We start from the raw sequence: 25,894 nt of genomic DNA on the forward strand, positions 1-25,894 counted from the left end.
TGGAAAGCTTCATGAGAACTGGGATCAGGGTGGTAGGTGACCTGGAGGGTGCAGATTTGGTCCTAGAGGTCACGTGACCCGCAATGGCTGTCTCTGTATAGCTCACCCGTCTTTCTGAGAGCATCAATCGAACACGTTGCACAGGCACAGAACCACTGCAGTGAGTCTATTATGTGCCGTGCCCAGTGATAGGAAAAAAGCAAGTGGGCTGCAAAAGGTTCCACTCATGCCCAGAAAAGGAGTTTCCCCCTCCTGTTTTCCCTGAAGAACATTAGGAATGCCAGAGCTGGCCTTCCCCCTCTCAGTGGAGGGCTTAGAAATGTGCTCTATGGCCTGGGGAGAGCTAAGGCCTAACACAGGCGTCCTTTCTCCCATGTGTTTTTCAGTCATTGGAGTTCACTGGGGCCATGTGTGGATGGCCAGTTCTCATGTCCATTGTGAGCAGTGTGCGGCTCACACAACGGGTGGGACAAGCGCTAACCAGAACAATGCACGTGGCCCGACAGGATCCCGACAGTCAAACCGATCCCCTGGGCCCGCAGAAATGAAAAGCAAAACCGACTCTGCCAGCTGAGATTTAGGAGTGCCCTGCCCACGGGCCCCTGATAGGGAAGAAGGCGCAGTACCAGAGCCATGCAGCACAGAGCTGTTGTGCCCCCAGGGCCCCACGTCAGTGCATGGCTCGGGATTCTGATCTCTTTAAGAGACTAAGCTGTTTGGTGAGAACAGAGCCCAAGCACTGGTCTCAGGAGGCTGAGCTGCTCACCCCTTCACGTCCCTCTGAGGCCCTGGGGCAGAACCCCGCCCCACACACTCCCCTCCAAGGGGCTGGGAGGCAGAGCCCTGCCCTGTATGGTCCCCTCCAAGAGGCAGGGAGGCAGAGCCCTGCACTGTACATTCCCCTCCATGGCCCCAGCACTTCAGAGACGTTTCCACACAAAACACTGGCATAAGAAAATAAGAATGGCCATACTGGGTCACACCAAAGATCCATCAAGCCTAGTATCCTGTCTACCGACAGAGGCCAATGCCAGGTGCTTCAGAGGGAATGAACAGAAAAGGACAGGTATCAAGTGATCCATCCCCTGTTGCCCATTCCCAGCTTTTGGCAAACAAAGGCTAGGGACACTTGTAGCTTGTTTCAAAAGCCCTGAGGCTAGGGGTTCCCATTCCCTTTCCAGCCGCTGCAGCCCTGCAAACTCCCTGGGAGAGAAGGATGGGGCATGGCCTAAGAGCCAGCCTGCACGCGGATGGCTAGGGGGCACAGGAAGGCCCCCTGTGCAGGCATGGGAGTAACAGACTAGGGCTAGATCTGAGAACGCCGCAGCATCAACCTCCAGCCCATGCTCCCCGGGAAGCCCATTTACTGATAGGCTCAGGGTCACAGAGCAAATGTGACAGAGCTGAGGTGAAAAGAAACTCCTCAGCCTGTGCACCAATCACCAGCCCTCCCTCCTGATAAGGCACCAAGGCATCAGGAGGAAGCCCTGAAATCTCCATGCCTGGGACTTGCAGAGGGGATTCTCCTGCCAGCACCAAGAGGCCAGGACATGGAGCAGGGCTCATGGCCAGACTTGGGCAAGTGAGGCAGCCGGGGCTGGGAGACTCAGCAGTGGGTCTGTTTGCAAAGCTGGTGCCGATGCGGGAGGAGTCAAACAAGTCTGAAAGGGTTTGGACCACAAGTCCTACTGCAAGTCAATGGGACACGCTCATAAACCCCCTAGACACGTAGGAAAATCCTTCCAGGAGGCCCATGTCTTTCTAAACCCCTTTTTTATAACTTCCTCCTCCTCTGAGAGAGGAGCTTTGAGCTGATGGCCCAGCAAGCTGTGCCCCCTCCTGCCCTGTACCAGTCACTCCATCCTCGGCACGGTTCAGTGCCTGGCTGCAGTCAGAGTCAGCTTGGTGGGCAGATGGGCAGGCAGTCCTGAGGCGCTGCTCTAGACAGGTTTGCAGCCTGCCCTGCTCATCTTGTCTAAGTGCCCTCCAGCAGCACACCACCATGGTATGGATTTACTCTGGCTGTGGTGCTGTGCCTGGTTGGTAGCATGGCAGGTCCAAGATGCTCCCCAGTGCTTGGGGGGTGAAGGCTGCTCTGCCTGTCTAGCCCACTGCTCCGGGGAGGTGTACCTGGGACCATGCTGTTGGATTTCGGCTTCTGAAACTTATCCTTGTCCTTCTTGGGCTTGGGAATGTTGATCCGTAGCTTCAGGCTGGCCTTGCTGCTGCTCTCGGAGCTCTCCTGGTGCCCGAGGCCGGCAGAGAGGATAATGGGTTAGGTTCACAAGCCATGCATTTCATCTGTGCCACTCCGAGCCCTGGTCAGATGCCCACCACACCCTGCCAGTGCTTAACCACATCTCGGTTCTATCCCAGCTTTGCCCTGGCATCCCTAGCACAGGCTGATGCGATTCACACCAGCCAGATTCACCAGTCCTAGTGTCTGTGGAGGGTGTAGTCCAGTCAGGACACAGATATTTTTACCACTGAATGGGGTGAGAACAGCAGTTCTCAAACTGTGGGTTGGGACCCCAAAGTGGGTCACGACCCTGTTTTAATGGAGGTCAGCAGGGCTGGTGTTAGACTTGCTGGAGTCTGGGGTTGACGCTCAAGCCCCATCACCCTAGGTGCCGGAGCTCAGGCTTCAGGTTCAGCCCTGCACAGCAGGGCTGAAGCCTGTGGGCTTCGGTTTTGGCCCCCCTGCCTGGGGTGGCGAGGCTTCAGCTTTACACTCCCCCCCCAACCTGGGCCAACAGGGCTTGGGCAGGCTCAGGCTTTGACCCGCTTGGGGTCATGGGAGTCGCAGTGCAATGAACTTTGAGAACCCCTGGTTTAGAAGACAGAAAGGTAAAATGTCTGAGCCCTGGCTACATTATGTGGCCCCTCATTGCTGTCAGCCACGGTGCGTACCAGACCCACCTTTGTGCTCTCCTGGGCAATCCCCCAGCCCCCGTTTCCCCATCTGTAAGACAAAGCTAGTGATAGCACCCCCCCAGCTCTATAAAGTGCTGGGGGTTCTGCAGCTGAGAAGTGCCACTTAAACCGGCTTACCACTGCTCCCTTGAATGATAAACCCTCCTCTTGGGCAGCCTGTGCCCCCAAGACCACAGCCAAAAGAAGAGCACCAGGAGAGTCACCAGGAGAGAGCAGAACAGGCCCAAGAAAGGCAGGTTCTGCACATGAGCCAGTGCCACTGAAGTCAGTGGGAGTCACTTGTACATTAGCTGCATGACCGGATCAAGAAATCCAGTGCTGGTTCATCACCTGCTCACAGGATGTGCAGCGCTCCTCCCTGCCAGCCCTGGTTCTCCACTCTGGGTCTCCCAGAGACATGGAGTGCTCCAAGTATTCCAGATTCCCCAATAAGCCCTGCCCCCTCCGAGTAGGCTCGGGCCCTATTGTCACAGCAATATCTGACACATGCACAACTGAGACTCCAGGCGCACCGTACAGTGGGGGATCTTATTTAGATCAGGCCCCTGCCATGAAGAGATCATAATCTAAGGCCCTGATGCTGCAATCAGGCCCATAAGAAGGCTCAGGACTCTAGTAGGGTCCACGCAAAGTCTGCCGGGGCAGATCCAACTGCAGGGTCGGGGCCAGAGTGAGGACAGCAGAGGAGGGAGGGGGAGCAGGAGGCGGGTAGAAGGAGGAGGCAGACACAGATCTTGCAATTCTTGGGAGACTCATGCAAGAGTCTGGAGGCCCAAGTCCCATTTTATTTGCAATGGTTTATTGATTCTCAGGGCTGTGGGTGCTAAGCCCCCTGCAGAAGCACAGGTCTCAGGATGGATGTATATGAAGGGATGGAGGAGGGGATGGCTCAGTCTAATGCAAAGCCAGTTCGGTGGAATGGGAGGGGCTGGGCTGCGAAGGGCACAGCGGCACACTTGTTGACAGGGTACTTGTCCAAGGTCACCCAAAGAGAACCCAGCTCCCCTGCTCCAGTCACTAGGCCAGACTGCCTCGCTGACTCTCCCTCACTCGCTGCAATGGCAACAGGCAGCCTCCTGCCAGCATGGGGAGGAGGAGGAATAACCCAACCAAACTGCCTCTGAGCGGCCTCGTGCACCCACCTCCTCAGCAGAGTTGATGATGGGTGCCAGCCAGTGGATGTCGGGCAGCCTCTGGAGCTCCTGGCTGACGGTGTTCAGGGCTCTCTGCAGCCCCTCCTCTTGCTGTGGGGAGTCCAGCTGCTGCAGGGATTGGGGGAGAAAGTCATGAGCGCCCTGTGCAGAGCTCATCATGCGAGCGCGCGCCATGGGTACTGTTGGAGAGGACAGGCAGGGATGATGCACTGACCTGCCTTATGGCTCCATCCGCCTGGGACTGGAGTTCAGCTAACCACAAGGACGAGCCCCAGGGAGGAAGTCTGCCCATTCCTCTTTGGGTTTCACTGTGAGATTGATACCAGCCTCTGCAAGTTACTGATTGCTTGGCTGTCCGTTCCCGTCATTCCCCTATCTCTCAAGCAGCCCCTGTTGCTGGGACAGGAGGGCACCTGGGCTAAGGCACAGGGTCAAGGCCCAGCATTCAGGTTTTGCAAAACCTGCGGCAAACTCCTGGCTCTTTTGAAGTCAATGTCAGAACTTCCTCTGACATCAGCGAGGCCAGAACTTCACCTTTACCGAACCTAAGCTCCCTGGGAGCGCTCTCTTTAGAAACAAAATCTCCAGTAACAGATTGGCTACTCCTGCCGTTACAATTGGGTACAGGAGAGCCCCGCAGTGACACTGACTAAACCAAAATGACACTGACCAACTAACTTGTCTAAGATCAGAGATGCAAAAAGCAGAGCAAAACTGGGTGTTAAAATTGTCTCCATTCTCATCCCACTCAGAGTTCATAAAGGGCGGCGGGGGGGGGGGGGCATTAAAAACATGACCTGAATGTGTCTACTAAGACTTGGTGCTGAAGTACGAGTAAAGAACGAGCATGATCCACCCTAGAACAGTGGCTGTCATGTTCCCTTCTAATGGCTTGAGCTCACAGAGAAAGCCAGCCTGCTATTGCTACCAGCTAGTAGAGTGACTCTCTTAGCTCCAGTCTGTGCTTGTGGAGCTGAACTTCCCAGGTCCAAATCCCGCTGCCATTCCCCACTCAGCTTTATGAAAGCTGACTGGGAATGAGCATCCTGTTCACAGAATGAGTCTGTGCATAAAACCTGGCATAGATCTTTCAGGATCCATCTCTGCTTTGGCTGTTCCAAATTCATGGTCCAGGGCACAGCTGGGGTCCTTCCAGCAGTGTCCTAGAACCCTGGGCATTCAAGCAGAATTCACTTCTCAGTCAAGTATCAGGATCTGACAATGAACTGAACAGACTGCCATGGGGCTAATTGCCTCAGGGCCAGCGTTGGGAGTGCGGTGTCACAGTACCAGGTGGCATGGAGAGGCCTGTTGAATGCACTGGGAAGGATGCTTAGCTCAGGGATAACCGAACTCCTCACCCATGCCAAGAACTGGAGACACCAAGGACAAGGCGCAGTGAGCTCATCGCCACTTTAAACAGAACTGGGAGAGGAGGGAGTGCATGGTTGGAAGTTCCATCTTCTGGTTAGTTTGTACAGAAATGGAGCAGGGGAAGGAGCTGCACCCCCAGTGGAGCTTCTTGCGGGGGGGAAAGAATTTTACTGTCCTGTTAAAACCATTCTCCCCTCTTCACACACTCCCTGCCCAGGCAGGGAGAGCTGAAGGAAACAGCTCTGGCTGTACCTCCGATGCCATATCCTGCTGGGTTCCTGCGTGGTGCAGGGCGCCTGGGAGCAGCGTGGCACACAGAGCTGGCATGCAGGGGAACAGGCAGCATGCAACACAGCCTGGTTCCAAGAGGAACAGGAAGGAACAGTGGGCCCATCCACTTGCTTGGGAAATAATTGCCTCATCCAGTCAGCTCCAGGCATGGAGAGTGGCACAGCATTTGAGTCACCCAGGAGCTCCAAGCCACTCCCTATAGACCACCAAGCTGGCAGCTCACGTTAGAGTTGTAGTGGTGCTGGCTGACATCAGCATGATGTCCTCCTTTACTCTGCCATTAACACTGGGACGGTCAGCACCCAGCTCTAGGACACGGTGGTGGGACTGGTCCCCTCCCTGCTTCACACAACCATCTTGCTCATGGCATGTCAGGAACAGGGTGCTTTGCAGTAGGGGCTGCTGCCCACTGCTTCAAAAGCTGAGATAGCTTTAAAAAAATAAATTCAATCTCTACAATAATTACCAAAAGAAAACCTTCAAATCATGCACCAAGAGTAACTGATCCAGTGAGGTCTGCCTGAGGCTGCAGACAGTCTGAAACAAGAGCTCTAATAGCTAATAGCTCTGTTTGTCTTGGTAATCTGTTAACTCTTGGCCCTAATGATGACAACCCACCCATGAACAATATCCATTTTGCTGCTTATCAAAGCACGGAAGCAAGGAGAGGGATGATGATCATGTTATGAAGTTCAGCAGTTTACTGAGGCATTTCATTTTGGCATCAGGAGGGCAGAACTTGGTTTGAGGGAGGAACCAGGCAAAGTACTGCTAGTTTTGTGATCTAATGTGAACTTGGGTAGTCTTGTCACTTCCAGGGCCTCAGCTCAACACCTCACATTACATTCTCCTCTCTCCTGGGCTTCCCCATGCCTTCCCCCATGCCCTGCACCCCAACAGCTTCCCCCTGTCCTTGCACCTAACCACATCCTCCAGTCCCTGCCAGAGCTTCCACAGGAAGTAGCCTCCTTCCCTGTCCTGCAGCATGAAGCTTGGAGCATGTTCTGCCATTTGCTACAGCTCTGATTTCCATGTTGAATGCAAGGGGGGTTCATGCAAGGGAATCTCACAAACCAGCCCCCCCTCTTTGCAGTCTGGGGCAGAGTAGACTAAGCACCCTGGGGCGCTGGCTCCTTCCCAGCCACGCACTCACCAATTTTCCTTCCAGAAAAGCTCTGGTTTCAGTGTAAAGGGCTTTCACGCTAATTGACACATCCACGGCCGCATTTCTGCTCAGAAACTGAGAGGAGATGGGTGCAAAGAAAGAGGAGAGAGAGAAGCAATGTTAGTAAGCAGGCACATGGGGATGAGCTGTGCTAAGGGACCAGGGCCTGATGGGACAATGAAGTCAGTATGCTGCCCCTTCCTGGTTGGCCGAGATGCTTTGGGATGCTGCTGGGTTCTGCAAGTCTGGTTACACTGTGTCACAGTCCTTTCCGCTACCCTAGCGCTCTCAGCAGAGCAGGCCAACTGGCAACTTGGAAGGAGCACTATCAGGAAGCAGCAACAAACCGCAGACCTTGCTGCCCCCTCACACCCTCCTGGCTGAGGCCCAAGTTCTCATCAATTCAGGCCTGTACTTCCATACCTCCCCTTGCCTTAGATCAGCCTAGGCAAGCCAGAGATGCCAGCTTGTTCTCCACACAGCAGCCTGCCTCCTGAGCCTGCTCCAAGCTTCACATCCACTCTGGGCTCTGGCCTAGCATTCAATGCCTTTGGGGGGCTGGGACCAATGTTCCCTCTAATTTTTTACATCCATGTGCAGAATGAATTCTGTTATGGGCACCAGTATGGAGGTGATGTGTCGTGGGGGTGAGACCGAGAGGTTCAGAGTGTGGAAGGAGGCTCAGGGTTGGGGCAGGGGGTTGCAGTGTATGGGGGGGGTGAGAGTTCAAGCTGGGGGTGTGGGCTCTGGGATGGGGCCGGGGATGAGGGGTTTGGGGTGCAGACTGCCCTGGGAGCTGTGGCAGGGAGAGAGGACTCTCCCAGCTCTCTCTCACTGCATCTGCGCAGCTTTGAGGGAATTTAGGCTGGGACCATGTCATCTTCCATGGCCTCAGATCTACACCATCTTCAGGAACAAAGAAACTACATCTGCCCAGAGCAAGGCAGTTGGGTGGCAGAGGCAAAGCAGTTTATTGTCAGGCCCAAAGCCTTAGTGGCCGAGATCAGCATGCACTGTGGTCTGAACACATTCAGAGCCAGCACCAACTCCTGGTGAAAATCCATACACCATCACAGATGCTGCTGGACAGACACTGCTAGCCCAGGAAGGGGAAAGCAGACCCTGCTCTGGCACTGGAGCATGCCTCTATCATCATACTGCATCACTCAGTACTGCAGGGACTGGCAGCATGTACATAACATTGATCGCTGTGCCAGGTGCTGTATAGAGCCTTGCCAGGCATGGCTGGTATCTACAGGAGGTGGTGCAAACACTCAAACAGGCCTCAGTACATCCAACAGGGGGCAGTGGTGAGACAGGACCATTACCCAGTATATAGGGTAGGAGCACCCCACACACACATTGTGCAGGTGCCTTCCAGGGTCAGAACTGTCCAGAAACTTTCCTCGGGGCCCTGACAGATAATGACTTTCTGATTAAATTGTCAGGGTGGTAATCTCTTCTATTGGCCCAACTTCTGGCGAGAGAGACAAGCCTTTGAGCTCCACAGAGCTCTTTGGGTCTGGGAAAGGTTCTCCAAGCATCACAGCTAAATGCATGGTGGGACAGATCGTTTTTAGCATATATTATAAGGGACCATTCAAGGTAAAGCGGCTCGTTAACACATCTGTCATCATAGTACAAAAAAAAGGGGTCAGTGGATTACAGATTGTTGTGATAAGACAAAAATCCAGGGTCTCTGGTCAGTCCATGATTTTTGGTGTCTAACAGAGTAATGAATTTAAGATCCCAGGCTCATCTGTTGAAAGTGTTGTGCAGGTTTCCTTTGAGGATGGGGCCTGATAGGTCAGACAGCGAGTGATCGCCTTGTGAGAATTGTGCTCACTCACAATAAATAGGATATTTTTCTCTTTTATCATTTTCCTACGTGAGTTCATTTGAGAGTGTCGCGATTGTCTGATTTCACCCTCACAGTTGTTGTTGGGGCAGTTAGTGCACTGGATGAGAAAAACTATATGATAGCCACATGCAGGACCCATGGATCTTGAAAGGGGTGTTGTGAGGGTGTTGATCATTGTAGCAGTGGAGATATGTTTGCAGGTTTTGCATCTGTTGTTCTGGGGGGTCTGGTGCTGCTTTGTGTTGGTGTGTCCTGGCCTGTGGGGAGGTTGCATTTAGCAGTGACAATCACAGTAACTCTCCCACTAAGAGCTTGGTGTGGCTAGAAAACGTGTCTCTCACCAACAGAAGTTGGACCAATAAAAGATATTACCTCACTCATCTTGTCTCACTAATATCCTGAGACCAACACTGCTACTACACCACTGCAAACATAATTCAACTGTCAGTTTTTCAAAAATTTCAAATTTCAAAAATTTCAGGTTTTGGAAACAAATGTCAGGTTTGTCACCATGAGCAGCCAAGGCTTACACAGGTCTAACAAGATCCAGTGGGTGGAAGTTGAAGCTAGACACATTCGAACAAGAAATAAGGTGTAAATTTCTAACAGTAAGGGAAATTAACCCATGGAAACAACTTACCAGGGTCGTGGTGGATTCTCCAGCACTGGCAATTTTTAAATCCCAACTGGACATTTTTCTAAACTATCTACTCTAGTTCAAATGGGATTAATTCCGGGCAGTGCTAGGGCCAGTGCCATGCAGGAGGTCAGACTAGATGATCACAATGGTCCCTTTTGGCCTTATAAACTACGAATCTCTGATCAACACAGACCTGCAGAGCTCAGTAACAAAAACCCACATGACCCCATCACCAAGGGCTTGGAGCAGGGCTTCCTCCTCCCACTCCAGCATGTTTGGATAGGTGGAGACAGAGAGAAGTGGATTTCATGTGGGATGCGAGGAGGGGTGCTGACATTTCATGCAGCCAGGCAGCCTCCTGCATTTGTATTCTGCCCGTAGCTCTGTCTCTGGCTCGCTGGTCTATTTATAGTTGGCTTAGCTCCTTGTTCTATTTATTTACTGGCTCTCTCTATAATATCCACTTAACCTTTGGCTTCCTCCATAATCAATCTTCTCTCTCTCTCTCCACCGCGCTCCCTGCTGCCACCTCTTCTTTGGATTGCACTCACGTGCTCATCCCCTGCCTCTCACTCCCCCTGGATGTGACACCAGCTGGGCTGTGCCCCTCACCTCGGGCCCACTGATGCTCTTGTTGGGAAGGGCCTCGTTCAGGGACAGGGAACAGGCGTTCACAGCATGGGCCAGCTCCTGTTCCATGGCTTTGTGGGTTGCGGCTGCCTCGCGGATCCTGCAGAGAAACAAAGGAAGGGAGCTGATGGGAATTTACAGCTTCCCTTGACTTCTAACTTGGGGAACGGGAAGTCTGGCCCATGGAGCAGGATCCGCATGCAGAGAGGGGATCCCTGGGAAGGAGTCCCTGTCCGTCCCACTGCTCCTTCACCATCCATAGGGGGCACCACTGAGCAGGTGCTTCCTCCTAACCCCAGCCAGCTCCAGACTGGCCTGCTACCCTGCTTTATCCCACGGGCACCCCAGCTCACCTGCTGATAAGGGTTTCTGCAGCTTGAGCCATTTGCTGCATCTGGCCATACTCCTCGTCGGTCAGGTACTCCATGGACTGCTGGGAGTTGAGGCGGGGCCGCGCCGGGGCTCGGTAGCCCTCGCCCTTCTGCTTGTCCTCCCACGACTTCAGGGTGCTTTCAAAGGCCTGCAGAGAGAAAAGGCAGTGCTGCTGCTAACATGGGGGTTGGGGGTGTCTGACCCTGCACAGGCACTGCCAGGCAGCTGGCATTCACCCCTGAACGGCCCCTGCCGCCCCACACTGACACTCTAAGGCGTCCCTTGGCTCAGAGCTTAGTGCAGCAGCTTTGGGACAGGACAATGGCAGCTGCCACGTCATCCCCAAGAACCCCCAATACCAGCATGCACCAATCACTGCTCTGACTGCTGAAATGCAGCCACCTCTGAGGTGGAACAGGACAGATCTTTAACAGCAACTCTACGTAGTTATCTGCATTGGAATCTCATTAATCACCCAGTTCTTTCGAGGAAGGGCTATGGGATCTTTAACTAGCCCAGCCAGTCAAGGCTTGTCTGAAAGATGGCATCTCCACCAGCAAAGCACCCAGCTAGCACCGCACAGGGCACTGGCTCAGTGCTAGTTCGGATGAGAGGGCTCTCCTGACTGACTCAGCAGCACCCCATCCAGCTACTGGACAGGCTCAGCCCGGTTAGCTCATGAGAGCTGATGAGGTCCTAGCACCAGGCAGAATGGCAGCATGCTAGCAGCAGCTACCCTGAGCACCTCTCCCTGAGTCCAAGGGCAGTCTTACCCTGTCTCTCGTTAGCATCTGGGCTCGGTTCTTGTGTTGGATTTTGATGATCCCTGGAGGCTGGATCCAGGCTTCTCCATCCACCTGCACTGGGACGCCCTCGTCTCCCCAGATCGTGATCTTCACCATCCGACACTGCCAGGCAAGCACAGGAGAAGAGGCTGGTACCAAGCAGCAAGGAAAGGCACACGGCCCAACCAAGGGCTTCACATAGCCCGAGTTAAAGAAATTCTCCTAGCAATTGCGGCTCTGCCATGGCTTGATGCCAGGGAAGTGCTGTCTGTGATGCCAGGGCATGCTGGCAAAGCTATGTCTCCTGCCAGCTGGCACTCTGCTCTCCTGGCAGGGCCACGTTTCCTGGCCCACTGGCTGGGTTCTGCCAGGGGCACCAGTGCATCCAGATTGTAGACCCTGCTGGGAGGCCTGATTCCTAGCTTGGGTCACTGGCTACAAATTAGCTCACTTGAGCTAGCCGTGTGGCCAGCATGGCTCAGGCTAGCCACTGGAGTCCAATCCCTCCAAAGCCCTGGGTATGGGCTTGGGCTGCGAGCCTGAGCGCCTGCCCATGCTGCCACAGCCACAATGCTATCGTGAGGCCTCAGCTCAAGCAGAGCTGACATTTGTCCCTCTGCTGGAGCTGGGAATCCCACCTCCAGCTGCTGCAGAGCTGTACCATAGGCAGACCCACTCTGTGCTTCTTCGTCAGCACGCGGCCTACCCAGACACACCACTCACAGAGCATCAGTTCTGGCCTGCCTAACACCCTGTGCCATGCTCCCGGAGCAGAGCTCATCACTCCGCACTGGCAGGGGCACTGCACGCTCATGGGGCATGGGACAGCTCCAGTGAGATACAGAGGACAATATCCTTGTCCCAAGCATCGCAGACCCAGGGCCTCCCAGGGGGCAAGGGACGAAAGGGGCAGTTTGTCCCCAGCCCCCTCAACCTATGGAATCTGAGTTAGCAGCGCTGCAGCCTGACACACAGTGTCACAGCTCCTGCGGATGGGTGGCTGGGCCAAACTTGAGTGGCACTGCAACCCCATGCACTAGGTCATGATGGCCAGTGTGGGCAGCCGAGCCCAGCCCTGCAGGACAGGTACCGCCATGGAGGGGTCAGCGTGGGGAGAGCTTGCATACAACCCCCATCCCCCCAAGGGGGGGCCTCAGGGGCAGATTTTTCCCCAGGCTCCCCAAAATCCCTGTGTAACCCTGCTCAGGCCCCCCAGCAAAAGAGCTGCCCCACTCCAATTTAGAGCCTTCCCTGCCCATATCAGCAGGAGGCCCTTCCCGCCCACCAGCCCTACTGGAGACCCCCCTTCCCCTCCTCACAGGTCAGCAGCCTTACTTCCACACCTGCCCTTGCCTGACCTCCTGCAGCCTCTTCCGCCCCAGGTGCTCCCTCCCCAACCTCTGTGGGCCCCATGGGAGGGAGGCAGCAATGGTAGGGGGGTCAGCCCCTGCAGACAGGTCCCATCTGGGTCTCCAGCCACCTGGGACCTAGCCAGGTGGGGCCCAGCCAAGGGTTAGCTGATCTCCTACGGTGGCACTGCTTTACCTGGGCGATGCGGTGATGCTGCAGGTTGATGACTCGCGACATGGCCATCTGGATACTGCCAAAGACAGCAACCACCTCCAGCTTCTTATCGTCGAAGGAGGGCGCCCCGAAGTTCTGCAGGGAACAGCACAGCCCTGTGACAGCCACTGCCCTGGACCTCTCTTCACCACCGTCTGGGGCTCTCTATACAGCTGCGTGTCTGTCTGTCCGCCTGGGGCTCTCTGTGTCTGTCTGTCTATACAGCTGTGTGCATATCTGTCCATCCATGAGTCTCTGTGCCTGTCTGTTTATATATCTGTGTGTGTGTCTGCCCATCCGTGGGTGTCTATGTCTGTGTCTATACAACTGCATGTCTGTCTGTCTGGGAGTCACTGTGTGTGTGTGTCTGGCTACACATCTGTGTGTCTGTCAGTCCATCTGTGGGTCTCTGTGTCTGTCTATATCTAAGCTAAGTTCCATTTCTAGGGACTTTCCAGCTGACCCAAGAGGTTGGAGCTGCAGGGTAATGACAGCGGAGCCAGGGTGGGAACTGGGTCCAGTTGCTGAGATCAGAAGGTGGGGAGTGGAGGGATGCAGAAGAGGCCCTGGCAGGGAACCACAGGGGAAGCTGCCACTGACCTGAGCTATCCACACAGCCACCCACAGGCGGAGGGGGAGCGGGGCACTCAGACAGGGCCTGGGGCTCCCCTAAGGACTCAGCCTCTTCACAAAGGGTTCTTGCAACCTCAGGCTTTTGGCCATAAACGAACCCTGGAGGTCAGGGCTGTGCACTGTAGCACAATGAGCTCGGGGTGTGCATGTGAAAACACAGCTCTACACTGCTCTGGCCCTTCGCAAACGGAGTAGCCCCACTTCACAGACATAGAAACTGAGGCACAGTGACGGGACGTGAACCAATAAGGCCACAAGGAGTCAGTAGCGGAGTCAGGCCTAGATTGAAGACCTACTGACCCTCAGCCCTCCTGCTCTAGCTACTAGACAACAGTTTCTCCCAGTGAGACTGACTGCCACCCTTCCAACCCTTTCCTCAAAAGCACCCAGGTACAGACTGCTGTCAGAATCAGGGCCTGAGCTAGATGGGCCCTGGGCTGATCCATCTGGTGGGAGTTTGGAGACCAGACCAAGTGGACCCAGGGCAGATCCATCTGGCAATTCCTCTGTCCCTAAATGGATACTAGGTCTCTTGTTACAGCTGCACTGAGGCATTTCACCTTCAGATTTACCATTAGCCAAGAAGCCCAACCCCACCCTGCAGCCGGCACTCACGTTATCCTCCTTTGTGCCGCCCCAGAAGTTGATGCCACCAGCATAGCTGGGGATGTTGAGCACGGCAATCCCCTGCAAACTAGGTAAGGAGATGGTCACCCCGTCACACTGAAAGAGAAGATAAGGCAGGCTGAGATCTTCAGCATGTGCCAGAGACCACCTGCCAGCCCAGCCACACCCTCAGTTCTGCCCGCAAAGCAGGCATGAGGCAGGAACACCAGCAAGCTCCCATGTTTTGCTGTGAAACACAGCCCAGGCCTAAGAGAATTCAAGGGAGTCAGGGATTCTGGGCAGCCCCGGGTGATGTTACGGGGCTGGCTTGCAGAAGTCGCTGTCCACTGGAGCATCACCATTGTTTCAAAGCACTGATTACCCTTCAACATTCAGTCCCTGTCCTCCAAGAGAAAACAGGAAACACCTAGAGAATCGCCAGCCTGAACTCACTCACCCCTGTGCTGATCTCCCCATTGTGCCTCATTCCCAAGACAAACCCATGCTCCGATCCAATCCAAGCGGGGTCAGGACACTTGGTTTTAAAATAAAATGCAGAAGCCTTGTCTACACTAGGGCTCTCTTGTTCGCACCACCAAGTGACGCTGTGCCAGGGTGGGCAATGGTGGGAAATCTATGCACACACACCCCCAGCACAGGCACAACTGGAGAGTCCCTTGGCTTTCTTACAAATGCCTGCTTGGGATTTCAGTAACCTGCTCTGCACTGGGACTCAGTGCCTCTCCTTGGGCTCCGTGTTGCAAAGGAACAGGTTTCCATGACACAAGCAAACACAAAGCAGGAGAATAGACCAGCACTAAGGCAGGGAGCCTGAGAAATGAGCATTGCTGTGGCCTGACAGCCTAGCTTCTAGCTCTGTTTGTGGCCCCCATTCCTCCAGTCTCTCAGCACCTAAACCCCAACGCCTGGCAAAGGACAGGGATCTAGTCAGGATCCTGCACATGTTCACTTAGCTGAGCACACCTGCTGCTGCTCTTATGCTCCCTGCAGTGATTTCTGGCCCCTAGACCAGGCCAGCACCTCTGATTACCTCTAGCTGGACTCGTTGCTCCAGGTTCTTGTAGGTCCTTTGCAGAAGTTCCTTGGTCCCCAGCACTCCGTACCACATCATGTTCTTGGTGCGACTGCTGCAGCGGGGCAAGGGGAGAGAAACACACAACTCTGAGCGGGCGCTTTTAAATCCAGCCTGGGTGCCTGTCTAACACAGATGCTCTAGTTGAGCCAGAAGTCCTGTGCGGGATGTGGAAGTCACTGGCTGAGGGTCTCTGGGCAGAGTTACAGAGGACATGATCACAATGGTCCTGAAACTCATGGATCTACATTAAATCAGTCCTGCAGACAACTCCAAGCTCGCGTCACCACTAGCACAGTGGCTAACAGCCTTATTAAGGTGGTGTAAAGAGAATGACTTAAATATGCAAATTAGACAACAGAGATAGAGATTAACATAATAACATGCACAGTAATTAACAGGCAACACAGACTTTGCAGGACCGGATCTGACAATCCAGTCCCATATCCTGTTTCTCACCAGATGCTTCAGAGAAAGGTGCAAGAACCTGTAAGTGGCCAGGAATAACCTGCCCATGGGGGAAGCTGCCTCCCCCCTTGGCCAATGACTGGTTGATGTCCTGAAACAGGAGGGTTTGTAGCCCTTGGTGTAAAATCCCATCCAATGTAACTGTCTATGTTCTCATTCTCCACAGCAACGTCTGATCCTTTTACTGAATCCTGCTACATGCTTTGCATTCATGATATCCAGTGGCAGCAAGTTACACAGGTTAATTATGTCTTATGTAAAAATATTTCCTTTTATTAGTTTTTAATATGGCACCTTTTAGTTTCACTGAATGTCTCACTGAATAGGAGAAAAAGTAAACAGGGACGCCTGATTTGCTGCATCACTCAGCATTTTATAGAACTGCTACTGGCCTCCTCTCCAAATGAAATAGTGTCACTCTTCTGAATCTCTCTCCATAGGCAATGCTCTACAGCCCTCTTTATCCAGAAAGGCAGTATTGCCTAGTGGATAGGACACTGGACTGGGACTCAGAAGACATGCGCTCTATTCCTACCATTGGCCTGTTAGGTGACCTACTTTCCCGCTCTGTGCCTCAGTTTCCCCATGTGTAGAATAGGGATAATGGTACTGCCTCCTTTGTAAAGAGATCTCTAGCTGAAAAGCACTGTATAACTCTCTTAGGTAGTATTGTTATTCAGCCATCCCTTCTTTTTCTTCTAGACCCTTCTTGGAGACATGCCATTCAAGGTAACTGAGTAGCAGGATTCAATTCCATCTCAGGGCATCCGGTGAGCTGAGCTCCTCTCCAGGTGTTTACATGATCTTGCCAAGACCCTCTGAGATGCTAGTAATACCTGATTGCTGTATGTTTACTCTAGATATATAGGATCTGATTTTGCGGAGACTTCCGCTGGTTCCCACTGGCCTTTGTAAAATGGGATAATTATAATTACCCACCTCACAAAGGTTAACGTCCTGGGGCCTAATTAACAAATGTTTGCAGAGTGTTAGAAGATGTTGGGATGAAGGGCATTGGCGCAGTGCACTGCATGGCTCTTGTTAAACAATCTGTTGTTATTGCCATGTGGCTGCATTTCATTCAAGTCAGGCACCATAGGCACCTTCAGCTACACGGGGATTCACATCAGAGCAGACAGATAAGGAGCAGCGTGAAACTCAGCTCAACAGCAGATCACTTAGGCTTTGTCTACACTACAGACTTCTGCTGGCATGGCTGTCAGCCAGGCGTGAAGCGTTGTGGTCTGACTGACGTAAGCTGCGGGCACAAGCCCCTAGTGTAGACACAGCTAGATTGGCCACAGGTGCTTGTGTGTCACTGGTTTCACTTGGGGCGGCTGGAATAAGCTATGCTGGTGCAAGCACAGCTTGTCTGGTATAAGCTGTGTCCACACTAGAAGTGCTTTGCACTGGTATCACTATACCAGTAAAGCCCTCCTTGTGTAGGCCTGGCCAAAGACAGCTCCCCACAGCTCCCTGTACAGGTTGCCCCTGGAGTGCATGCCCTGGGGCAGAGGGTGTCTTTATAGATGACTCCTTCATGAAATGGGAACTCAGCAATCAAGAAGTTCTGACCTCTGCTCCTAGCCTGAAGCATGTTCCATTTGAGGGAGGTGGGGGGCTCTTTTGCCTACCTGCACTTTTTGGGGTGCTCGTCCCTTTTGTTGTTGAACTCCAGAGAGATTTTGGCATCCAGGCCTATGCCGAAGTAGTTATTCATGACGCATCTTTCGGAGAATTGTCTGAAAGCAACAGATGGGGAAGGTGAGGTTTGGACACAGAACAATGCAGCAATGATCACAGGGGTGGAACCGGGAAATGGCAGCAGAATGAAAATATCAGTCCCATTATTGAAACATTCGTATGAGAGTCCTTGAGATTTATTACAGGTTTTGAAGGGGCTTTAGAATGCCAGCGACAATTGGAGCTTTGTGACTGGCTATCAGTGATTTCACAGCCGTGTCTGATTGGCTGTCAGTGATGTCATAGCCAAGTTTCTAGTTAAACACACAGGGTTGACAGTTGTGTGTGTAATGACCCCATTGCAAAATAATAATAGCGTGCCCCAGGGCAGGTCATTATTACACTTCTCAAGTGGGGAAAGCCAGACAAATCTTCAGCTAGTCACGCCACAGTCTACCACCAACTCTGCAAAAGATACTGTCTGCTCGCCTGGCATTGCTTAATGATACCAACCGGACATGCTTCGGCCAGGCAGATTGTTGGCTGACGACTCACAGATAATTTGCTAATCTTAAACAGCCACGGGCCAATTCTGCTCTCATTTATGCCAATTTTCCATGGATGTAATTCCACAAGTGTCAGTGGAGGGACTCCAGATTTACACCAGTGCCAGAGAAGAATCAGACCCTGGCTTTTTAATTCAGTCATTGATTTAACAAGGACAGGTAAAGGAGAAGATTCCAGTTGCTGAACTAGCTGGTACATCTTTGCTTCCTGGAGATCAATAATATCTTGTGAGGTTAAAGCAAGGAGAGTTAGGCAGGCTGTATTAAGGACTGTGCTTTCACCAATCTGTACTGCAGGGACGGCACTTAGACACTGCAGTAATAGTCAGACAAACAGACAGAGATAGACACTTTTAAATGTTTTGGTTTTAATTAAATCCAGAATCTCTAAAATTGATCAATTCCAGCTAATAGATGATCAATTCCCCCCCCCCCCCCCCAGGAGAGCTCACTGCATAACACTGAGATGCTTTTGCAGATCCCAGCCTGAAGGTATTACACATCTATAGTTCCAGCAACGGCCACAGTGCCTGAAGCCCAGATGATGCACTCCACCAAGCTGGCTGGTCGCTGCATTCTACACTAGTTGGCTTTCACAGGTAGAGCAAATGGCTGTCACCCAGCCCTGGTGATGATAAAGTCAAGGGTCACGCTGAGGAGGACGGTGGCCAAGTGTCAATTAGCAGTACTGGGGGAAACACACATGGACCTTCAAGGAACAGGATGCTCCCAAACCAGAGGCTGTGAGCAGCCCCCCTCCCTTCCTTTTGGCAGTGTGAAGAGAACCCCCTCACCTGCGAGAACGGAAAGTTCCACTTTAACAAAAACCCCACTCGTTAGCCAGTCAGAATTAAGGGAGTCATATATGAGACTCTCAGGGAAAGAGGAGGAAAACTGTCTGGTGAAAGGCTGATAATGATTGAGACTGAGGTTAAGGTCAAGTGTTGATAAAGGAGAGGCTCTGTGTCCTTTGTGGTTTTCGGCAAGTTATTTTCTAACCTGGGCCTCAGTTCTCCTGTGTCAAATGGGGATAAGAGCCTTACCCTATGTCCCAGAGGCAGCATCGGAGGCCTGGACATGCGCTGAGGATTAACATTGCCCAGAGCACATACTCACATGATGTTGGGATCCTCGGTGAAATGGACAGTGCTGACGCTGTCAGGTCTATCCAGGAAGATAGACGACGTTGTGGAGGTCACCGTATCCCGACGGGAACCTGGCCAAAGGGGAGATGCTCTTTAGCAGCCAGCAGCACCCCTGCCCTTAACAAGTGCATACTCTGCATTCTACCCTAGCCTGCCTTCCTTAGCCCCCAACACCGCACTAAGACACCTCTTCACTGCTGAGTGCAGAGGGGACCCCAGTGTGGCACTCTGCTAACCACTTTGATGCTGGCACTTTAAATGGGACATGCCCTTAGGGGTGAGTGCTGGGTGTGGCCCTACAGACATGGATTATGGAGAGGTCTGGTGACATGGTTTGTAAATACTTTGCAAAGAGCCTAGACAGTCTGTCTCCTGATTGTCTGCACTCAATTCTCCCTTCTCACTCTGCTTTGATAATGGAGGGTGCAACATGCACTGCATTCCTTCCTTACCACCAGCAGGGGTCAGGGCATGGGGGTTTGTTAGCCCATTAAGTGGGCATTGGATCAGGCCCTCAGTCAGCAGAAGCCCTTCCATTGACCTCAATCAGCTTTGGATCAGGCTCCTGCTGCTCTTCTGCCAGCAGGGGGAACCCTAGGTATTATTAATTTCCAACACACACACTGATGAGTCAAGGTGGGGACCCCCATCCCTGCCCCACTCCAGAGAGTTGCACTCCTCTGCTGTGGTATCTGGACTCTGTAGGACACAGCCTGCCAGTCTGTCAGAGCCTCCACAGCCCCCTGCACACGGCTGGCCAGTTTCTCTTGGAATGTCCAGGCCTCCAGCCAGCGCCTACACTGCCAAGGCCTGACTGTCCAAACATCACCAGCTCTGAGCCACCCAACGGTGGGCATGGGCGTAGCTTTGGCAGACAGCGTGTGCAATCCCACGGCACGCTCACGTTGCACAGGGCCCTAGCATTCTGACGGCTGGAAATCTCCAGGCTTATCCTGGTTTGGCCTGTCTGCTGTGCTCTGAGCCTGGTGTTTAGATTGCTCCAGGCACTATGCGGGCAGCAAAGGTGAGCCCAAGACCAATACCCCCCCCGTAGGTTACACAACAGCAACCAGGAGTCCTGTCACAGTCACAGATGCACTGTAGTACGTAGCTGGGGGGCCTCCACTTTGGAAAGCGGGCCCCCTTTAATCTGTGTATTTGCCATCCCCAGTCCTGCCTTGGTTACAGTTTCTCCGATCATTTTAAGTAACAACTGATGTGGAAGAGCCCATGATCCTGAACAGGGAGTGGGCTACATGAAGCAGCCGGAGTCTTACCAAGGATTTCGGTCTCTTTGCTGAACTCTTCCAAGCTGTCCTTCTTGCTGGAAGCCGTGATGCTCCGATAGGCTTGAGTCTGCTTGTTCTGCTCATCCACAGCTACACGGGAACAGGCAAGGCATGCAACGTAAAGCCAACACTAGGGGTATGGCTACACAGCAGTGTCAGCTCAGGGTTCATGGGACTCGAGTCAGCCCATTCATGTCAGGGAACCCTGGGCTGGAGCATCTACACTGCATTTTAACCCTAGATTAAGGATTTGCCGACCCATGCTGAAACCTAGGGCTCTGGCACCCATACTCCAGTGCGCAGACCCAAGTCAAAGTAACCATACCCCACAGTGCCTTGTGCCCCCTACCCCATCAACACTCTAGCCCTAGGAATGTGGTGCACTGTGAGAAAACTCTACTGCCCTGCCTGTTTCCAAACCTGTGACATTCTATTGATGGGACTCAGAAACAGGGGCGGCTCCAGGCACCAGCACGCCAAGCGCGTGCTTGGGGTGGCAAGTCACTGGGGGCGGTCCGCTGGTCACCGCGAGGGTGGCAGGCAGGCTGCCTTCTGCAGCTTGCCTGCGGAAGGTCCGCTGGTCCCGCGGCTTCGGTGGACCCCCCCGCAGCCTGCGGGAGGTCCACCGAAGCGCGGGACCAGCGGACCCTCTGCAGGCAAGCCACTGAAGGCAGCCTGCCTGCCGCGCTTGGGGTGGCAAAATGCCTAGAGCCGCCCCTGCTCAGAAACACATAATGACTCCTGTGGTAGCTGTCCTGGGAGCACATGGCAGTGTGAAAAGGATTTACTCTGAACTGCCCCTAACCTGAGAACTAGGTTCCCCACTAGGCTGAGGCACATGGGCAGGGCAGGCCCCTGTTCTGAGGGTAACTAGGGCACCCAGCTCCAGGGCTGCCAGACTGCATCATGGGCTGCTCAGGGATGGGGTTTTTGTTTGGCTGGTTTTTATTTATTGTTGTCTGTTTGTTTTGAATGGAGGTGTCTGAGGAAGAACACACGCCCCCAGCCTGACTGCTGCCAGATGCTGAGCAGCGAAGGGCATCCCCAGGACTTGGGGTGCAAGGTGTTCCAGCACCCCCAGGATCCATTAGCTCTGCTCCCGCTGCACACGGGAGGCAGGGATAAGGGATCCCTGGGAGGCTGTGGGGTAGATTGGGGGGCTGGCTCCCACTCTCCCACCTGACAATGCATGCAGCCTGGGCATTCCTGCACACACAGCCCCAGGGAGGACGGGGAATCCTGGGGGGACAGGGACAGAGAGCGGAGCAGGACTAAGCCGCTGCCCAGGGATGAGGCAGGGATGACCCTCAGTACCCTGGCAGCCAGGAGCCACTTCCCGCTAGTCAGCTTTGCTCCGTTCCAGGCAAGCTCTGCACAGCAGTGAGGAGGAGCTGGAGCAGACAAGGGGAGCAGGCTTGGCCAGTCAGTAATGGCGCTTCCAGCCTCTGCGCTGGCTTCCTGCACCGCTGCTCCTCTGCTGCCAGGAATTCTGGGATAGATCTGGAGGTCTTCCAGGACCTGAGTCAAGCCAGAGCCATGTGCACAGGAAAGTAATAGGGCTCAGATCCTAGATCCCAGCTTAACACGGGCTTGGACCCTCCAGCCCCGCAGTACAGTAACTAGGTTAGCGTGGCTGCAAAGGGGGGTTAGACTTGAGCCCAGGCTTACATTGCTGTATAGACATACCCTAGGGATGCCCAACCAGCACCTGGATGTACCCGATGCCTTCTCAGCTCATTCCTGATGGGTCTGACCATTGCAGGTGTTTCCACTCCACCTCATAGGGCTGGCTGAGCTCCCAAGGCCTGGGAGGCAGAGGGGTCTCCTGTCCCAGCACAGATACCCAGTCAGGAGGCCTCTGCAGGCTGTCATGGCACCTGCTCCTTGGTGAACCAGGCCCGTGCAGGAGCTGCTACCTGGCCCTGACATTCTAGAGAGTATACAGAGCCTAAAGCCTACAGACGGGGATGCCAGAGATATTGTCTGGGCTGGATGCTCAGGACTCCAGCCCTATCTGGACCTGCCAGCAGCCCATGCAGTGCCAACGAAGAATGGGCACAGTGCTCCTGGAAGCTGCAGTTAGAACCGATATTAGATGAGGCAGCTGGAGTCTGGCTCACAGGAGGAAAGGCAGCAGGATTGGGCTTTTCATTAGTGCCAGGCATAAAGTGAAGGGGCTGGTTCCATGCCCAAAGACCCAGGCGGTCCGGCGTACGCTCTGGAATGATGAGAAGTTTACTGGGCAGACAGAACCATCCAGGAGATGGGGACCCCTGCTCTTTGGGCTCCTTCCTACACCACACTCCATGCTGCCAGGACCTGTGACCCCTGGCATCCAGGGATGCTGCTCCTGGATTAGTCACCCAGAATGCGCTCTCTGGCTTTTATTAGGGTCACCTCTGAGTGATTCACACTGGTGACTCAGTGTCCCAACGTCACAGAGGGGGAAACTGAGGCACAGAAGAGTCCAGGCCAAAATGATCAGCAGGGACCCATGCTGTGGGGTGCCTCTGTTTTGGGCATCCTGCCTGGCCACATCTGGCTTGATTTTTAGAAGCGATGAGCATTAAAAAAACCCAAAACAGTTACCTACTTTTCTTAACTGTTGTTCTTTGAGATGTGTTGCTCATGTCCATTCCATACTTGGTGTGTGTGTGCCCACATGTGCGGTCATCAGAGATTCTTGCCTTAGCAATATCCATTGGGCCAACTTTGGTGCCCCCTGGAGTGTCATGCTCATGCGTCAATATAACAGGCGCTGCCAGCCCTACGCCCTCATAGACTCATAGACTTTAAGGTCAGAAGGGACCATTATGATCATCTAGTCTGACCTCCTGCAAAGCACAGGCCACAGAATTTCACCCACCCACCACTGTAACAAACCCCTAACCTATGTCTGAGTTATTGAAGTCCTCAGATTGTGGTTTGAAGACCTCTAGCTGCAGAGAATCCTCCAGCAAGTGACCCGTGCCCCATGCTGCAGAGGAAGGAAAAAAACCTCTGCAGTTATCTTGCTGATAACTCTGAGAGAGGGGCAGGTGGGCGGGTAATGGAATGGACATGAGCAACATCTCGAAGAACAATAGTTACGAAAGGAAAGTAACTGTTTTTTCTCCTTTGAGTGCTTGCTCATGTCTATTCCATTCCAGGTGACTCACAAGCAGAATCAATGGAGGTGGGCTTTGAGCTCACAGTCTTGAAACTTGTAGCACAGCTCTCCCAAACCTAGCATCATCTCAGGCCTGCTGGGTCAGCACGTAGTGCAACGCGAATGTGTGGACGAATGACCAGGTGGCAGCCCGACAGATCTCTTGGATTGGCACCTGTGCCAGAAAGGCTGCTGATGACACCTGCACCCTAGTCAAATGAGCTGTCATGATTGCCGGCAGGGGCACATTTGCCAGCTTGTAGCAGTAGCAGATGCAGGCTGTGATTCAAGATGAGATTCTCTGGGCAGACACTGGGCGACCTTTCATTCTGGCAGCAATAGCAACAAACAACCGCATTGACTTATGGAATGGCCTTGTTCTATCAATGCAGAAGGCCAGCGCCCGTCTGACGTCCAGGGTATGCAGCCTTCGCTCGTCATCTGTCACATGAGGCTTTGGACAAAGGACTGGTAAATAAATGTCTTGACCAGTGTGGAATTGGGAGGTAGCCTTGGGCAGAAAGGCCAGGTGCGGATACAGCTGGCCTTTGTCCTTATAGAAGACCGTATACGGCAGCTCTGATGTGAGCGCCCTGACTTGTACACTCTACGGGCTGAAGTTATAGAGACCAAGAAGACCTTCTAGGAGAGAAGGAGAAGACAGCAGGAAGCCAGAGGTTCGAGGGGGTGACCCATGAGCCTCGACAGAACAAGCTTCAGGTCCCAAGGGGGAACCAGGTCACAGGTGCCAACTCCATGGGTGCTCCAGGGCTGGAGCACCCACAGGAAAACAAATAGTAGGTGCTGAGCACCCACCAGCAGGCCCCTCCTCCCCCCCCCCCAGCACCAGGCCCTGCCGATCAGCTTGTCCCTGTCCCCCGCAGTGCCTCCCTCTGGCCGCCATCAGCTGTTTGGCAGTGTGCTGGGGGAGGAACAGGGGGCGGGCCTGGGCGACGCATGGCCCAGATGCGGGGAATGGAAGGGGCAGGAGCAGCCCTTTCCAGAACTGAGATGCTGTTCTGCAGCCCTGTGCGGCAGTTGCCTGTGACAGCCTGACTGGGGAGGTGACTCCCACTGCCTGCCTGGGCTTGGGTCCCCTGAAGCTGAGCCAGGCAGGGAGCAGAAGCCACCTTCTCCCCAGCCAGGCTCTCTCAGGCAGCTGCCGGGCAGGGCTTGTTATAAACAGATAGCTAAGGGTTAACGTCTCTTTCACCTGGAAAGAAGTAATCTGAAACACCTGACCAGAGGACCAATCAGGAAACAAGACTTTTCAGGTCTGGGTGGAGGGAAGGTTGTGTCTGAGTTCTTTGTCTTCTGTCTGTCTCTCTCTCGGCTATGAGAGGATTTTTGTTTCCTGCTTTCTAATCTTCTGTTTCCAAGTTGTAAGTACAAATATAGTAAGGCAGTAAGGTTTCTATTGTTTTCTTTTGTATTTACCTGGGTATAGTTGCTGGAATGTTTTGAATTGTATTCTTTTTGAATAAGGCTGTTTATTCATATTTCTTTTAAGCAAATGACCCTGTATTTGTCACCTTGATACAGAGAGACCATTTTTATGTATTTTTTTTTATATAAAGCTTTCTTTTTAAGACCTGTTGGAGTTTTTTTTTATTGGGGAACTCCAGGGAATTGAGTCTGTGCTCACCAGGGAATTGGTGGGGGCTGCAGAGCAGCGACCGGGAGGGGCTGGCGTTAAAAGCGGCTCCCTTCTGCTTCCCACCTGAGCTCCTGGGAAGCAGAGAGAGCATCAGAGCATGCTGGGAGGGCAGGCGCAGCAGGAGGATAAAGTGCCCCCCCCGCAGGTAACATGGGGCTGGGAGAGTGTGGTGGCCCCAGGGCTAGGTGTGGAGGACACACATGTGACCTGCCCTTTTACTCATGCCCCTCCCCTCGACTATGGGGAGGCATCAGTTGAATATGGGGCACCCTCAGGGGAAAGGGAGGGGGCGGACCAGGAACGGGAAGAAGTGGGATGGGGGTTGGGCATTGGGGGAGGGGGTGGAGTGGGGGCAGGGCCTAGGATGGAGCAGGGGGTCGAGCATCCCCAGGAAATCTGGAAGTCTGCGCCTATGGACCGAGTCCCAGACACGCAGGTAAGGGCACTCCAGACATTTCAGGAACCGCACCGTCATGGGATGGGCGAAGACTGACTGTCCTTGAAACAGAGGAAAGCCGAAACAGCCGCTAGGTGGATGGAAGATAGCAACAGGCCCTGGAGCTTAAGGTAAAGTAAATAGTCCAGGATGTCCTGCAGCGGGTACTGCAGCAGGAATATGTCGGTCAGAGGACCAACACGTGAACCACTTCCACTTTGCCACATAGGTAGCCCTGGTGCATGACTTCCTGCTGCCCAGCAGGACCGGTTGGACACTAGCAGAGCACTCCTGCTTATCCACACTCAGCCAAGCAGCAGCCAAGCTGTAAAGTGCCGCAACAGCAGGTTCGTGTGTAGCAAGTTGCCATCGTTCTGGGACAGCAGACCTGGCCAAAGAGG

At 53.5% G+C, this 25,894-nt stretch overlaps 1 protein-coding gene and 1 long non-coding RNA gene across 13 annotated transcripts in view; one reads left to right on the plus strand and one right to left on the minus strand.

Moving 5' to 3' along the window:
• Positions 1-25,894, minus strand: part of DGKK (diacylglycerol kinase kappa) — a 213,923-nt gene that overhangs the window by 8,174 nt on the left and 179,855 nt on the right. For 6 of the 12 annotated variants that reach the window (XM_030574330.1, XM_030574329.1, XM_030574332.1 and 3 more), the window contains 12 exons: positions 20,241-20,342; positions 18,935-19,034; positions 17,204-17,311; positions 15,060-15,156; positions 14,018-14,125; positions 12,752-12,865; positions 11,195-11,329; positions 10,403-10,569; positions 10,032-10,149; positions 6,907-6,993; positions 4,077-4,196; positions 2,131-2,242 (listed from right to left, as the gene is read on the minus strand). In XM_030574330.1, the coding sequence (XP_030430190.1) occupies positions 2,131-2,242; positions 4,077-4,196; positions 6,907-6,993; positions 10,032-10,149; positions 10,403-10,569; positions 11,195-11,329; positions 12,752-12,865; positions 14,018-14,125; positions 15,060-15,156; positions 17,204-17,311; positions 18,935-19,034; positions 20,241-20,342 (1,368 nt within the window). The remainder of the gene's footprint in view (positions 1-2,130; positions 2,243-4,076; positions 4,197-6,906; positions 6,994-10,031; positions 10,150-10,402; positions 10,570-11,194; positions 11,330-12,751; positions 12,866-14,017; positions 14,126-15,059; positions 15,157-17,203; positions 17,312-18,934; positions 19,035-20,240; positions 20,343-25,894) is intronic. The other 6 variants (XM_030574331.1, XM_030574334.1, XM_030574333.1 and 3 more) reach the window with 6 other exon arrangements.
• LOC115657076 lies at positions 1,833-25,277 on the plus strand. The gene is made up of 3 exons (XR_004001872.1): positions 1,833-1,846; positions 1,945-1,948; positions 25,203-25,277. It is a non-coding gene; the product is annotated as an uncharacterized LOC115657076 (long non-coding RNA).

Source organism: Gopherus evgoodei, chromosome 9 (assembly GCF_007399415.2).
Source record: "Gopherus evgoodei ecotype Sinaloan lineage chromosome 9, rGopEvg1_v1.p, whole genome shotgun sequence".
Lineage (NCBI taxonomy): Eukaryota > Metazoa > Chordata > Testudines > Testudinidae > Gopherus > Gopherus evgoodei.